The sequence below is a fragment of the Eucyclogobius newberryi genome, unplaced genomic scaffold, assembly GCF_026437365.1.
Source record: "Eucyclogobius newberryi isolate DKJ021-1_F unplaced genomic scaffold, fEucNew1.0.hap1 SCAF_8, whole genome shotgun sequence".
Lineage (NCBI taxonomy): Eukaryota > Metazoa > Chordata > Actinopteri > Gobiiformes > Gobiidae > Eucyclogobius > Eucyclogobius newberryi.
The window spans coordinates 31,044,677-31,061,538 of NW_027316500.1; the positions used below are offsets into that span (position 1 = coordinate 31,044,677).

General features: G+C 42.1%; 1 protein-coding gene across 1 annotated transcript in view; it reads left to right on the plus strand.

The window, feature by feature from the left end:
* The first annotated feature begins 9,460 nt into the window (after positions 1 to 9,460).
* Positions 9,461 to 16,862, plus strand: part of mocos (molybdenum cofactor sulfurase) — a 44,684-nt gene continuing 37,282 nt past the window's right edge. Inside the window, exons 1-4 of the mRNA XM_072436998.1 lie at positions 9,461 to 9,620; positions 9,691 to 9,780; positions 11,597 to 11,663; positions 14,189 to 14,854. Coding sequence (XP_072293099.1) covers positions 9,509 to 9,620; positions 9,691 to 9,780; positions 11,597 to 11,663; positions 14,189 to 14,854 — 935 coding nt within the window. The 5' untranslated portion in view covers positions 9,461 to 9,508. The remainder of the gene's footprint in view (positions 9,621 to 9,690; positions 9,781 to 11,596; positions 11,664 to 14,188; positions 14,855 to 16,862) is intronic.

Sequence of the window (16,862 nt, forward strand, 5' to 3'; positions counted from 1 at the left end):
ATGTACAACGGGGATAAATACACCAAATAAAGTCTAAATTAGAACATCGTAAAACCCTGTCATAGACACTTTAATGTCTTCTTCTTCTTCTTCTTCTTCTTCTTCTTCTTCTTCTTCTTCTTCTTCTCCAAGCGTTACATCACCGCCACCTTCTGTAGTTGTATGCTTTAGACTTTAATGTTTAGACTTTAATCTTTGGACTTTATTCTTTAGACTTTTTTCTTTAGTTATTCCCCTTTAATGTCTTACACTAAAGAATAGGTTGTTGTTGTTGTTGTTGTTGTTGTTGTTGTTGTTGTTGTTTTATGGCGGTTGACATCCGAGTGTTGCATTACCGCCAGACTTTATTCCTTAGGCCCTAATAAGATAAGATAAGATAAGATATTCCTTTATTGTTAATAAGTCTCACTTTGATGACATCACTCTCAAGAGGCCGCGGCGACAACAACAGGATTATCACGGCTCAATCCGACACAAATTGTTTCTGTGTCATATTATTCCGTCGCACACAAAGCTAAGCCAAAATCCATTTCCATCCGGCGAGCGGGCGACACGCTGGGCCTTATGCTCCGCCCCTGATGCTCCGCCCCTGATGCTCCGCCCCTTATGCTCGGCCTCGATGTAAAGTTACAGTCGGAACTGCGGCGCCGCGGCGTAATCCTACGTGCGGGATTTGTTTGGTTAATGCCTAAGACCCTTTTGACCCATTTCTGTCACCTCGCACACGTCAACACACACGTCAACGCGCACACTCACACACATACACACACATACACAGACATACACACACATACACACTCACACACATACACACACATACACACACATACACACACATACACACTCACACACATACACACACATACACACACATACACACTCACACACATACACACACACACATACACACACACACACACACATACACACTCACACACATACACACACATACACAGACATACACACACATACACACTCACACACATACACACACATACACACACTTACACACACATACACACACATACACACTCACACACATACACACACACACATACACACACACACACACACACGTCAACGCACACACACTCTCATGTACACACACACGCACGCACACACTCACGCACACACTCACGCACACATACACACACACACACACACGCACACACACGCGTGCACACACACACTCACGCACACACAAACACACACACACGCACACACACACATACACACACACACACACACACACACATACACACACACACACACACACACAGATACACACACACACAAACACACACACACACACACACACACAGACACACACACACAGATACACACACACACATACACACAAACACACACACACACACAGATACACACACACACACACACACACAAGAATAGCACGTCTGATGTAATAATAGAACATACAAGAACGAAACGAAATGAGGAGCGATCGTGGCTTTGGACACATCGATAATCAGGGTGCGTGCGATTTTGGAATAAACGTCTAATTAGGATACTGCGACAGCGCTCGGATTTATGTTGTGCGAATCGAGATGTAGATGAACGTGGACGTTTTAAGAGCGTCCAGGAGGATCTGAACCTGCTGAACCTAAACGACAGGATTTACAGCGTTTACGTTATAAGACCACATGTTTACAGAGAAGCATATGTAGTTTTAAAGGGCGTGCGGCAGCTTTTACCATGTTCTAATTCAGACTTTATTTGGTGCATTTGTACCTGTTGTACATATGAATTATAGTTTTACACCAATCGAGCAGGGATTTGTGGAGAAAATGTGGAAACAGCTGTAGAAAATGACACGAAGTGACATCACGCATTAATTTCCACAAAATAAACAACTTTTATGACTCTCTAAACATTACTTCAACTAATTAAAGTCGCTCTCATATATTTGTATTCGTCTAATTAGATAGATATGAATACATAAGTTTTGGTTCAGTGGTTGCAAGCTAACTTCCTCATGTGATGTCATCAATTACAAACAGGAAGTACAATTACACGCATGAAAAACGAGCTATTCTGGGAGGCATTTTTTACATTTTCAGCACAATTTTAAATATCTTTACTCCATTTTAGTTCAACGAGAGGTCCGACCTGCTGTCATGGGCATTTTAAGTACTTTTAAATGAATATTAAATAAATAAATGGAGCATTCGGTGACATATTCTGAGACTTTTAGAGACACATTTCTGTTAAGTTTGCAGCGTGACAAACCCATCCACACGGAGGATAATGCGACGCAAAACACAAACCGTGAGGTCGACCATAACTCAAGGCCTAACCCATCTTTATAACCTCAGATCAACTCGCTACACGCAGTAAACGCCTTTAGAACTTAGCGTAATGTGTTCCTCGAGACACTTGTAGAGACGTTTGAGCACAATCGCCCCGGAGTGCTGTTCGTTAGCGTCCCCCAAGCTAAAGTAACGGCTTCACTTAGTTCTTTGTTTTGCCCCGACGTTGGATGGTAAATTAAATGTACGGAAATAGCTGCGGCTAAAAGGGCTTTTCAAATCGAGTTATGTCGATCTAATGGGAATCACGAGCGATGCAAACAGAGCGCTTTGTCCAAGGCGTTTGAACCCGAGGCAGACGATTCTGTACGAGTCGCGGTAAAGTAGAAGATGGTTTATCAGCCGCGCGGGACAGTCGTGAGGATCTTTCGTGCAAAATACAAATCGTTTCACTTTGGGGTAGAGCAAAATAAAATAACAAACCGCTGTGTTAAGATTGTACGTGTGAAATGTGTAATAACGTTGTCATCGTCGTCCCTTCATCGTCGACCGATTCGATTAAATTCGTCCAGATTAAATCTCAACACGGCACGATTCAAATTGATCGAAGTGCACACAAACTACACTCGCGCAGCTTCATTATCGAGCTCGCAGTTCAATTATAATTTGTAACGTTGTTGGTAAAAGTAGCGTCTTATCTTGAAGTTATGATGTTCTATTTGTCACGACTTGTCTCAGAATGTCTCGCTAAATCTCAAAGGCCGGCCTAGCACGTAAACTGACTTCACTTTACGTAAACTATATTGTCACTGTCAACATTTGAACGCTTGAAAGTCTCGATACAGGCTTATAATTGTTACATAATGCATAAAGTAGTCCATGCATCTAAATACGACACAAATACTTCAATGAGATATTACGGAGAGATCGTAACTTTTACTTCATTTCAGGATGTTCAGAGTGCAAAGTGATATATTTATTTGCAATTATGAATTAAAAAGAGTTAAAATCACTTAAATGCTCGTAAATAAATCTTACTTTTCTGAATTCCAGCATTTTTTAACAGCAATAACATTAAATATGAACTGATTTGAGCAGTCTTACTTGACTGTAAGCTGCTTAAGCTGGTAAATGTTCAAGAAATCTCTCATTTAAGTCGGTTTTTACAAGTGTGCGGCTCGAATTACATAAGCAAACGGACAAAACCGCTCAGATAATCCATGTTTAACGAGTCGCGGCGTCTAAACTTCGACCTCCCCGGCTCTGAATCCCAGCGTTTCCACTCACCTCGCACGGTCTCAACTCACGACTCGTCCTGGTATCTCCCTCTCGAGAAGTGTCTCCAGTGAAGTCTTCCCTCCTCGCGCCCGCCCTTTTGTCTGTTGCGCCGCGTGCTCGGAGCTCTCGACAGATGGCGGGCCGGTGCTCTGGCTCCGCGCTCCCTTCAGCTTAGCCCGGATAAGCTCATCGACGCGGGGCGAGCGAACCTGCGCCGCTGGCCCTACGGCAAATCCAGCTGCGCGAGAGACCCGAGCGCCGCCATGTTGCGCAGAAGCGTTTCTTTTTCGAGGGTCGTCCTACGCAAATTTCTCGAAGGCCTCGGGGCAGGGGAAAAACGGCAATGAAAGCGCAGTTTGCAGTCTTTTTCTCTCTTTTCTCTTTTAGAACGGTAGCTCCGTCTGACCTCGCGACTAACGAAGCGGCGTAAATCGGTTTAACTTTGCTTTGAGTTTGCCGGGGTTTTCCTGCTCGGGAGAGAGAGACGCGGGTCCGAGCTTTGCAAATTGAACTAATTGAACAATAGCGGCGAAGGACTCAGCGAATTTAAACGCATTGTCTTCTACGCCAAAAACGCTGTCCCCTCCCCCCCTGGCCGATGCCCCTCCGCCGACCTAGTAATGAGGCTGAAGTCGATACAATACGTGCCTCTTTTGCGCTCTTTTTGTGCGTGTGGAGAAATGTATTCAGGGCCGGTGACGGAAATGGGTCGGCCGAGCAGAAGTGGCATATTCAATTATGATCCAGCGCGTTGCACCGGGACAATGGCGGCGGCTGTGGGCTGGAGAGAGACACAACAACTTGAGACGCCATTATTACTCGTTTGGTGACTTGATGTAGCGGGAAATAAAAAGTAAAAACGCTCGCGGAACAAAGAGAAATGAGTTTCTTTGCTCTATCTTTTTTTATTAGCCGTCGTTCAGCTTCAAAGCAGTCGCAAAGTAAAATGGAAACTCAAAAGTAGTTTCTCTGGCTGTGCTAAGCTGAGTTAGCGTGTTTGCTAACGGCAGGGGGAGATACAGGACACTTCAACTCGTCCCACAACAATTAATCAGCAAAATGACTCAGAAACATGTTATTAAAGAGAGAAAGTTCTGTTGTTTGTCTTGTTTTCTTTTTCTTTACTTTTTTTAGAAGAACAAACACAAAATAACAACATTAAAACAATATAATAAAAATAAACATGAAACACACAAATTAAGAAATAAAAGTAGAAATTAAGGAGTGGTGCTAAAAAAAGTCAAAAATAATTGTCCTATGATTAAAAAAAATATTTTTCAGAACATAGAACAACAAAAACAACATAAAAACAACAACATTAAAACAATATATAATAATAAAAATAAAACACACAAAGGGATAAATAAAAGTAGAAAATAGGGGTGTGGCGTTAAAAAAAAAAAAAGTCCAAAATTATTGTCCCATTTTGTCTATTGTTTATCTGTTTTTCTACTGTTTTCCTGATTTTCTTCCTTTAAATGTCTGGCACAAACTAAATATTAAGCAGTTGTTGACTTTTATACCTGTTATTTACCTGTAGAGGCTCTTTCACAGTTTTCGTTGTGTTTTTTGAGCTTTTACACATGAAATCATCATTGCTCACCTTCACTCTGCGGTTAGTTTGTTTGGATTGTTAAGTTTTCAAAGTTTTAAAGGTTTAATCTAATACATGTTTTAAAAAAAGTTCATTGTTATACTGTGCAATATATAAGTGGATATTTAGAAATCATTTGTGGCTCTTTAGTTGTTAACTGGATATATATATATATATATATATATATATATATATATATATATATATATATATAACGTTTGGGCAATAGGGGAAGGTTATTGCACAACTTTTACTGCAAGACACCAACAAAGTACTGTATTTTCCAGACTATAAGTTGCAACAGCCAAAAAAAAACATATATAAGTCGCACTGGAGGATGAAATGCAGTTGAAAGTGTGAAAATAACAAATAATATCACATATAAGTTGCTCCAAATAATATCACATATAAGTTGAGTGTAAGTATATAAGTATAAATATAAGTATAAGTCACACCCCGGCCAAAACTATGAAAAAAGGTGAAACTTATAGTCCAGAAAATATGGTACACAGTATTTCAAAGAGGTTTTACACTTTAAAAACATAATTTTGTCATCATAATCCAATATTATCAGACCAACATCAGCTTGACACGTGACACCGGGACAACTCTTTAATAAGTGTCATGATGAAGTTGTTTGTGTCGTTCAAAGGCGTGACGTGTGTGTGTGTGTGTGTGTGTCTGTGTGTGTGTCTGTGTGTGTGTGTGTCTCTGTCTGTGCGTGCGTGTGTGTGTGTGTGTGTCTCTCTGTGTGTGTGTGTGTGTGTGTGTGTGTCTGTGTGTGACTGTGTGTGTGTGTGTGTGTGTGTGACTCTGTGTGTGTGTGTGTGTGTCTCTGTGTGTGTGTGTATGTGTGTGTGACTCTGTGTTGTGTGTGTGTGTGTGTGTGTGTGTGTGTGTGTGTGTGTGTGTGTGTGTGTGTGACTCTGTGTGTGTGTGTGTGTGTGACTCTGTGTTGTGTGTGTGTGTGTGTGTGACTCGGTGTGTGTGTGTGTGTGTGTGTATGTATGTGTGTCTCTGTGTGTGTGTGTGTGTGTGTGTATGTGTGTGTGTGTGTGTGACTCTGTGTTGTGTGTGTGTGTGTGTGTGTATGTGTGTGTGTGTGTGTGTGTGTGTGTATGTATGTGTGTCTCTGTGTGTGTGTGTGTGTGTGTGTGTGTGTATGTGTGTGTGTGTGTGTGACTCTGTGTTGTGTGTGTGTGTGTGTGTGTGTGTATGTATGTGTGTCTCTGTGTGTGTGTGTGTGTGTGTCTGTGTGTGTGTGTGTGTGTCTGTGTGTGTGTGTGACTCTGTGTGTGTGTGTGTGTGTGTGTGTGTGTGTGACTCTGTGTGTGTGTGTGTGTGTGTGTGTGTGTCTGTGTGTGTGTGTGTGTGTGTGTGTGTGACTCTGTGTGTGTATGTGTGTGTGTCTCTGTGTTTGTGTGTGTGTGTGTGTGTGTGACTCTGTGTTGTGTGTGTGTGTGTGTGTGACTCTGTGTGTGTGTGTGTGACTCTGTGTTGTGTGTGTGTGTGTGTGTGTATGTGTGTGTGTGTATGTGTGTGTGTCTCTGTGTGTGTGTGTGTGTGTGACTCTGTGTTGTGTGTGTGTGTGTGTGTGTGACTCTGTGTTGTGTGTGTGTATGTGTGTGTGTATGTATGTGTGTCTGTGTGTGTGTGTGACTCTGTGTGTGTGTGTGTGTGTGTGTGTGTGTGTCTGTGTGTGTGTGTGTGTGTGTGACTGTGTGTGTGTGTGACTCTGTGTGTGTGTGACTCTGTGAGTGTGTGTGTGTGTATGTGTGTGTGTGTGTGTGTGTATGTATGTGTGTGTGTGTGTGTGACTCTGTGTGTGTGTGTGTGTGTGTGTGTGTGTGTCTGTGTGTGTGTGTGTGTGTGTGTGTGTGACTGTGTGTGTGTGTGACTCTGTGTGTGTGTGTGTGTGTGTGTCTCTGTGTGTGTGTCTGTGTGTCTGTGTGTGTGTGTGTGTGTGTGTATGTATGTGTGTCTCTGTGTGTGTCTGTGTCTGTGTGTGTGTGTGACTCTGTGTGTCTGTGTGTGTGTGTGTGTGTGTGACTCTGTGTGTGTGTGTGTGTCTCTCTGTGTGTGTGTGTGTGACTCTGTGTGTGTGTGTGTGTGTGTGTGTCTCTCTGTGTGTGTGTGTGTGACTCTGTGTGTGTGTGTGTGTGTGTGTGTGTGTGTGTGTCTCTCCTGGATCATGTGACCAGCAGGATTTCAGGCTGTTCTGTCACGCTGCTGCCCCCTGTGTGTGACCAGGGCATTACACCGCTGTATGATGGGATTAAAGGTCGCTAAAGTCTGTCCTGAATGCTCAAATATTCACCAAAGTGAATCAATTTAACGAGTAATACAATCAGTATGAATACATGCTGGTGCTAATATTTATGAACGTGAGGTTGACTTTCAAGCAACTGATTATGTCTGGAGTAAATAAGAACTCTAAATACACAAAAAAGACGTAGTACACAGACACTACTCTAAACTAGTATCAGAATTAAACACTAATTTGAGCAGGTATTCATATGGTGCTGGTATTGATAATGATACAAAGTATGTACATTTTGACATTTCCTGAATAAGATAATATTGAAGACATTGTTTTTTTCTCGTGACTATAGTGAACTTTCTTTAGTTTGATTTTTTGGTGTCGTGGTAAATATCAGGCATAACTTTGTGTCCTGTGAAAGAGTATTTTCTGTTTTTCGCTCCTCTCTGGGCTACGACCTGCATCACAGCGTTATTTGATCACATTTGCATAATTCCATCTCAATGTCACTAATGTTCAGTACCTGGACATGATGATCTCCAGTGCATACGAGTCAGATTTACGCTAAGTGCCTCAGAAGGGACGATGTGTAGGTTTCAGCTGCAGAATCTGTTACAGCAGCGACTTCTTCTGCGTTCCACCTACAACAGACAGATTATACTGAGCTCATGTGTTTTGCATTACATTTAAGTTTTATTACAGTAGAATTTCACTGATGACCACGTGCTTCTCATTACACGCTTCTTTTGTTTATTTGAAACAGCGACACCCACTGGTGGGGTAAGATATGTGTAGGACTGAAGTGAACTAAACCTCTGGGTCTTTTTAATGATCTGTAGTAAATAAAAACATGTGGATTGAGAGTTTAGACTTTAGAGGAAGGAATTCATGAGAAATTACAATAATTAAATCATAATAATTAATGTAAATTGCTGGTTACTCACAAAAAAAATTATATATATATATATATATATATATATATATATATATATATATATATATATATATATATATATATATATAAGATAAGCCTTTATTAGTCCACACAGTGGGAAAATTTCGGTATATATATCGGTGTAATCCCTCATTCGTCCAGGCGTGTTCCATAGTAGAAAAAGCTTCAGTTGTAGTCATCTGGACTCAGTTAGAAAAAATAGACGTTTCGACTCTCATCCAAGAGTCATTGTCAATAAAAGAATTTAGATACGGTATATATATTTTATTAATGTATTTTATTGTTATAAATAGATGTATGTAAACTGACCTCTATTCAACGTCATTAACTGTATAAAACTATATAAAATTATGTATATAGCTGTTTCTGTGGATGTCAATGATGGAGAAAAAGATTGTTTCTTTGAGCCTCTATAAAATGTGACAGAAAAGTCAATAAAATCTTGATTAAAAAATAAAGTCTGTATGGTTTATGTTCAAGAAATGAAAAGGCTATGGAAAAAAAAGAATATCTATCTATATATCTATCTATCTATATATATATATATATATATATATATATATATATATATATATTTTTTTTTTCCTAACCAGTTTTTAAAAAAATATTGAAATTTAAAACTTAAATAAATGTTTTGCCTCCTCCCCTCTGCTCTGCTCTGTTATTGTTGTTAGCTTTAGCATGTTGCCCGAGTCTTGACTTTAGCTGCAGAAAGTTTATCTGACATTCAGTTCATACAAAGTGAATAATACGTGTGTCATTACGTTATTACGCAAGTTACGTTGTTATACTCGTGTTATCCGGGAGTTAGCTTGATGCTAGCGCTGTTAGCACACACTGATTATGGACGGATCCGTCACGGACAAACTCAGCTGCCTGTCACCGGACTTAGACCCCGGACACGTCAATGTTTAACGGCCCCGGGGAGAGACAGCGGCGGCGGTGTGTGCGGGAGAGACAGCGGCAGCGGCGGCGGTGTGTGCGGGAGAGACAGCGGCGGTGTGTGCGGGAGAGACAGCGGCGGTGTGTGCGGGAGAGACAGCGGCGGTGTGTGCGGGAGAGACACGGGAAAGGTCCACACATCTGCCCGCACATCTGCCGGACACGCGCACCGTTCGCCCGGCGCGTCCTCGCACGTGCGCGGGCTCCAGACGATGGATTTTGACAAACTTTGCACTTTCGACTTCTTCGCGCGAGTCTCGGGTCGCTATGGTTACTGCGACGACTTCCAGGAGATGGTGGAAAAGGAGTTCAGGCGTCTTAAAGGTAACGGCATTTCACGGTCCCGCGGGGGTCCGACGTGTCCTAAACCCCGCTGTCTCCGTGCGGTCCACAGGGGTCACGTACCTGGACCACGCGGGGGCCACGCTGTATCCGGAGTGTGCGGTGCAGAGCTACAGCCGGGACCTCAGCACGAGCGTGTACGGTGAGGCCCGGAGTGTTCTATTCTCTTATTTAGAGTTAGAATTAGAACTAAAGCTTCACTGAGATTTAACCTGGAACTAAACCAGCACTAGTCACGCTTTATCATGTTCATAAGTGTAATAATTATGTGCATACAATTATTATATTTGTTTATTTTAGTTCATGATTTTTATTTTATTTATTTTATTTATTTTATTTATTTTATTTATTTTATTTATTTTATTTAAAAATCAAACCGACATAAACACAATCATGGAACAGATGGATTAATATGATTCCCATTGGCTCCATTTTCCACACTTGTTTATTATCAACAATATTTAACCAGTTTATACATTATAGTCATTCTAGCTCACATAAGTAAACATCTTATCTTTATATACATCTTATCATCTCCATATGGTGCCTAGTCATCGTGGTTTGATATTCTGTCTGTTTTAAGCCCATGTAGCGATAATAAGTGCTGCCTTTTGTTGTGAACTAGAACACTTTCATTTATTAGACGACAGCAGATCAAACGTGTGTTTGAAAGAAGCTTTTTCGTGTTTCATTTCAACCTTATTTCCCACTGAAAGAAGACAGGTCAGTGCACGACGAGGAAAATCCCAAAGAAGCAGGAACATTTGACTATATAGACTATTAAAGGTGCACTATGTCACTTTTTCTGCTAGAGCATTAACATCTTTAAACGGACCCGGGTAATTATGCGAAGAACAGGGAAAAGATGCATTAAAACCACATTAAAGAGACATTACAGCATAAATAATCATCATAACAATACAAAATGATGCACTGTCACCGTATTTTCCAGAGTATAAGTCGCACCAGCCAAAAAATGCACAATAAAGAAGAAAAAAAACATATATAAGTCGCACTGGAGGATAAGTCGCATTTTTGGGGGAAATGTATTTAATAAAATCCAAGACCAAGAACAGACATTTCATCTTGAAATGCAGTTTAAAATAATAACAGATGAGAGAACATGGTGAATAGGTGTACGTATGCTAACGCTAACACCTTCAGCTACATGACGTATTGCTAACGCTAACACCTTCAGCTACATGACGTATGCTATCGCTAACACCTTCAGTTATATGGCGTATGCTAACGCTAACACCTTCAGCTACATGACGTATGCTAACGCTAACACCTTCAGCTACATGACGTATGCTAATGCTAACACCTTCAGCTACATGAGGCACAGACAGAACTGTGGTAAGTGTCTGGTATGTTAACGTAACATATTAGCAGTTATTCAGATAACTATAGCATAAAGAACATGTAACAAGTTTAGCAAAGCATTAGTTTTACCCCAAATCACTAAATCCATGGAATTCTTCTTCCTCTGTGTCACTTCTAAACAACTCCACAAACTCTAGAGGTAGAGGAAGTGCAGATTCTTCTTCTGCGTCGCTTAGAGCCTAGAGCGCCCTCTTGAGGTTGTCAGTGTGAAAATAACAAATAATATCACATATAAGTCGCTCTGGAGTATAAGTCGCACCCCGGCCAAAACTATGAAAAAAGGTGTGACTTATAGTCCGGAAAATACGGTAAACAGAACTTGAACATAATGAAGTAAGTAAGCTCACAAAATGCAGCCGTGAATACATTAGCCTTAGCTTAGCCGCGTGTTCGCAGCGACAGCTCCGTTCTCCCGCTCTTTTCTCTCAGGACCACTTGCCCTTTGATTTGCGAGTCATTTTTGGGACGTTTTATCCATAATTGAAGCGACGCATCTTTCCGCAGTCGAGAGAGCTGCGTGAAAACATGACATTGCTCTTGATGTGGGAGTTTAAAAGGTGTTATTGGTCCCGTAGGAAACCCGCACAGCCGCAGCCCCAGCAGCAGACTGACCCATGACACCGTGGAGAGGGTCAGATACAGGTAACGCCGTTTCACTCCGTCACGGGCGATTTCGCCGACTGTCACCACTGCGTTTACGTTCAGAGTGAATGTGACTAAATCAGGATCAAACAAAGACTTAAACCTGGTCTTAACCGTGAAGGAGGTCCAAGCGAGAACTCGACCAGGACTAAAGGCAAGCAGAGCGGCCACAGGTTGTACTCGAGTAAGAGTAACTGTCTGTTAAAGCGCCCCCTACAGGTCGGACGACTCGCTGAACTAAAACGCAGTTAAGATGAATATATATTGAATTCTGCTTAAGCATTATAAAAATGTTATCACGGAATAGCACATTTTTGAGGTTTATAATGTCACTTCCTGTGTGTAATTGATGACATCACACTAGGAAATTACCCAAAACTCATCTAATGTCACAATTAGTTTTATTTGACAGATAGAAATATATGAGAGCGAATTCTTGTTTAGAGAGTCAAAAATTGTGTTTCTTTGTGTAAATTATGGATACAATTTGAGTGGAATGTGGAATGTCATTTTCTACAGTTTTTTCACCGTTTTCTCCACAAATACCTGCTCGATTGGTGTCAAACTATAATTTATATGTACAACAGGGATAAATACACCAAATAAAGTCAAAATTATACAATCGTAAAAACCTAATTATTTCAATAACTGGAAGGACAAAACATGAAATAACACACAAAATCTGGTTTATTTAAACGATTGATCACTAAAATGAGAAAATAATATCTGAAGAAGTGATGCAAGAAACACAAATACACCGTATATGATATGACTCAAGTAGAAGTTCATGTTTGGTGTCTGAAAATTACTCAGAGAAGTAGTAGAAAAAGCTTCAGTTGTAGTCATCTGGACTCAGTTAGAAAAAAAATAGACGTTTCGACTCTCATCCAAGAGTCATTGTCAATAACAGAATTTAGATCGAGAACTCCGATATTAATACTGTTCTGTGGTAAGACCCGCCCATTGGGCGGAGCCTTCCTGAAGTAGAAAGAGTTGTTTGTTTCAACAGAAACTCCCCCCTTGTATCTACCGAGCTAGCCTATTCAGAATTTTAATGGGCTATTAGAATCCTCTTTGTCTTTGTGAGACCCTGACTCAACCACCCTGAGTACCTGATTAGCATCTAAATGTCCTGGTCCTGGTCCTCTACCTTTCCAGGGGTTCAGTATACCATTATAGATACCAGGGAGATTGAATACCATTATAGATCCTCCTCCTCTCTCACCCTGACTGCACCAACATCCCGACTCAAAACTTTTGGCGACAGAGCATTCTCCCGAACAGCACCCCGACTCTGGAACTCCCTCCCCCAACCTGTCCGCCACTCTCCCTCACTCACAACATTCAAATCCCGCCTAAAAACATACCTCTTCACCCAAGCCTATGACCTCCCCTACCCCTAGCCTCCTCTACCCCATTGCCTACTCTTCTACCCCCTGTTATATCCCCATCTTTTTCTCTCTACTTCTTCTGTCTTGTTCATTTTATCTGTATATTAATGTGTATTGTACGTGTTGTCCCCCCCGTCTGTAAATACCCCCCCCTTTTTTATATATGTTCAGCGTCTTTGGGTCACTGAAAAGCGCTATATAAATAAAAGTTATTATTATTATTATTATTAGATACCAGGAAGATTGAATACCATTATAGATACCAGGAAGATTGAATCTTAGCCCTCCTCCTGGAGGACTAAGATTCAATCTGCCTGGTATCTATAATGGTATACTGAACCCCTGGAGAGGTAGAGGACCAGGACCAGGACATTTAGATGCTAATCAGGTACTCAGGGTGGTTGAGCCAGGGTCTCACAAAGACAAAGAGGAGACTAATAGCCCATTAAAATTCTGAATAGGCTAGCTCGGTAGATACAAGGGGGGAGTTTCTGTTGAAACAAACAACTCTTTCTACTTCAGGAAGGCTCCGCCCAATGGGCGGGTCTTACCACAGAACAGTATTAATATCGGAGTTCCCGACCTAAATTCTGTTATTGACAATGACTCTTGGATGAGAGTCGAAACGTCTATTTTTTTTCTAACTGAGTCCAGATGACTACAACTGAAGCTTTTTTCTACTATGGAACACGCCTGGACGAATGAGGGATTACACCGACATACTCAGAGAAGTGCAATTTTATGAAAAAGTACTTAAACCAAAAACGAAATCCAAGCCTACAACAGGAAATTTTACTTTAGCAAACGAGGACTAAACTTGGACTACATCAGAACTACACCAGTATCGTATTTTCTGGAGTATAAGTCGCACCAGCCAAAAAATGCATAATAGCGAAGAAAAAAACATACATAAGTCGCACTGCAGTATGAAATGTGGTTGCAAGTGTGAAAATCACATATGAATCGATCCGGAGTATAAGTATATAAGTATGAATATAAGTATAAGTCGCACCCCGGCCAAAACTATGAAAAAAGGTGCTATTTATAGTCCGGAATATACGGTACTAAGATAGTTTAGACAGACCTTGGTATTTCTGCGTATGTAATAACTAAAGCGTTCCAAGTTTCTTTCAGGATCCTGCAGCATTTCGACGCCGACCCGGACGAATACTCCGTCGTCTTCACCTCCGGGTGCACGGCCGCGCTCAAACTGGTCGCCGAGTCCTTCCCGTGGGTGGCCGGCAGCGTCTTCGCCTACCTGACCGACAACCACACCTCGGTCGTGGGCATGCGGGCACTCGCTCGCCGCCCGGGGGTCACGACGCTGCCCGTGGCGCCCGAAGACGTCGAGGGCCGAAACAACGCCGCCGAGGAAGGCAAGGGCGCGTCCCGAAACAACATCACGGCCGAAGAAGGCGACGCCCGGTGCCCGACGCCGCACCTCTTCTGCTTCCCGGCCCAGAGCAACTTCTCCGGGAGGAAATACCCGCTGAGCTACGTGAGCGGCGTCCGAGCGAGAGGTTTATACCCGGCCAGCGCGTTCAGAGGGAAGTGGTTTGTCCTGGTGGACCCGGCCTCCCACGTCAGCTCGTCGCCGCTCAGCCTGAAGCGGTGCCGGGCCGACTTCATCCCCGTTTCCTTCTACAAGATGTTCGGGTTCCCCACGGGCTTGGGGGCGCTGCTGGTGCGCGCGGAGGCGGCGGCCGCGCTGGCGAAGAGGAGTTATTTCGGGGGAGGCACGGCGGCGGCGTACCTCTCCGGAGAAGATTATTATGTGCCGGCGGAGAGCACGTCTGACAGGTAAAAGTGAAAAGAACGGGCCAAATCCGCTCTCGCCGCCGCCTGAATGCACAAACGCGTCACGTCCGCGGGCCGGGGGGGAGAAGAGGGTCTCGCGGTTTCCACTGTGAAAGGCTGATAAACAGACCGTTATGGCCTTTTCTATACCTTAATCTTTAGTGTTTTCAGCTCATCGTGTATCAAATGTTTGACTAAAAGTGGGAAAAAGCTCTTAAAAGTATAAAGTAATGGACAAAAACAACAACTATTTGAGGGAAAAGTACAAGTAAACAAAACCATGGCTGGATCAGGACAAAATTAGGACAAGAACGAGATCAAATCAAGTCCAAATCAGAGCCAAAATGGTCTCAATTTAGGACCAAATATCGCCAAATGGGAACGCACCCTAAACTAAATCGGGACTAAATCACATCATAACAACAGATATTACCAAAAATATACACAAATTCAAGGAAATTAGTGAAAAAACAACAACTATTAGAGGGAAAATGAGTAAAATTGTAAAAAAAAAAAAAGAGAAGAATATAGCCTATATATAAAACTCACTCATTCATGCTTTCACTATTTACATCCTTGTAATTCATAAATACTCAAAACACAAATAATGGGACGTCTACTGTATTGTGTTTGATTGGCACATGCAAATCGTTTAAGTGTAATAAAGATACAACATCTAAATAAGGCTGTAGTCCTTGTTCTTGGGGCCTTTGTTGACCAAATATTGTATTGGTCGACTCGTTATTTTACCATAATGATTCATATTGACCACAGCAGAAGAAAAAACATCACAAAGCAATAAGGACCAGGACTAAGGAGGAGAAGTAATAAAAAACAGAATGAAATCGCAGCTCGACACAAACTGCATGAATTCAACATTTATGAGAGAGATTCTTGGTTTGTTTTGTTTTACCGCAGCGGGATTGTGAACTCTGGACCAAGAAGATTGAACTGTTTTGGAATATTTAACTGTGTAACAGCGAACAGGGCGGAGAAACCCTCACCGGACGAATGTTTAACGCAAGGATTATTTGAATTTGAGGTGAAATCAATACATTTTTGGGATATTCTCTCAATAGTGATAATCAAAGGGATCATACTTTTTGCAATCTATGAAAACTGTCTCCTTAATATGTCAGAGTATTTTCCATCCAGAAGCCTTCAAATCACCATTATATCCAGTTAAAAATGTATTTAAAATGTCTTTATGTACAATAGAACTAGTCGGCAACTAAATAATTGTTAGTTGCGGCCGTAGAACTCTTTCTGCATCTTTTATTTTACAGTTTGTTCAATATATTAATTTCCATCATTGGCTGCCGGCCGTTACATGCACTCAGAATCAGATCATTGATCGGATTTTTGGAGTAAAAATACATTAAAATGATATGTAAGGAGCAATTTCATCATATGTATTTCCAGTCATGACGCCTCTCAGATCACTCACGTCAGATTCTGTGATTTGCATGTCATTTAAATCCTCCTGAAGCTCCATAAATCTGATAATAATCACATTTTTCACGCGGACATAGACAGTGTTTATCCTGTACGTGTTCCGGATTTGAATCGGGGTTGTTCGGACCGAAGGTGTCGATGAAACGCCGGGTTATCGAGGTCACGTCTGGCTCGCTCCTGCTTTTCACGGGGCTTCGTCACATCGCACATCAAATCATCAGATCATATCACGGTTTCTTTCACACCCCGAACGTGACGGCGACACTTCCACGGCGAGAGAGCGAAAGGAGGCCGCCTTGGCTTTTCCCCCCGACCGTGAACCGATGACGCCTTTGTCAGAGTCGGAATCGTTTATTAAAGTCGGGAGGAATTTGTCACGTTGGTTCCGGATCAGTTTGAAGTCCGAACGGCCGCGAGGAGATGACAGTTTTTGAATGTGACTGATGTGGATGCGACGGAGCTGCAGCGCCCCCCGGAGGGCGTGAGTCTGTGCGCACGTGGGGAGTCTTGTGAATGAATGTCCAAATGACCAGACGATTATCGATGAGGCGAGGCT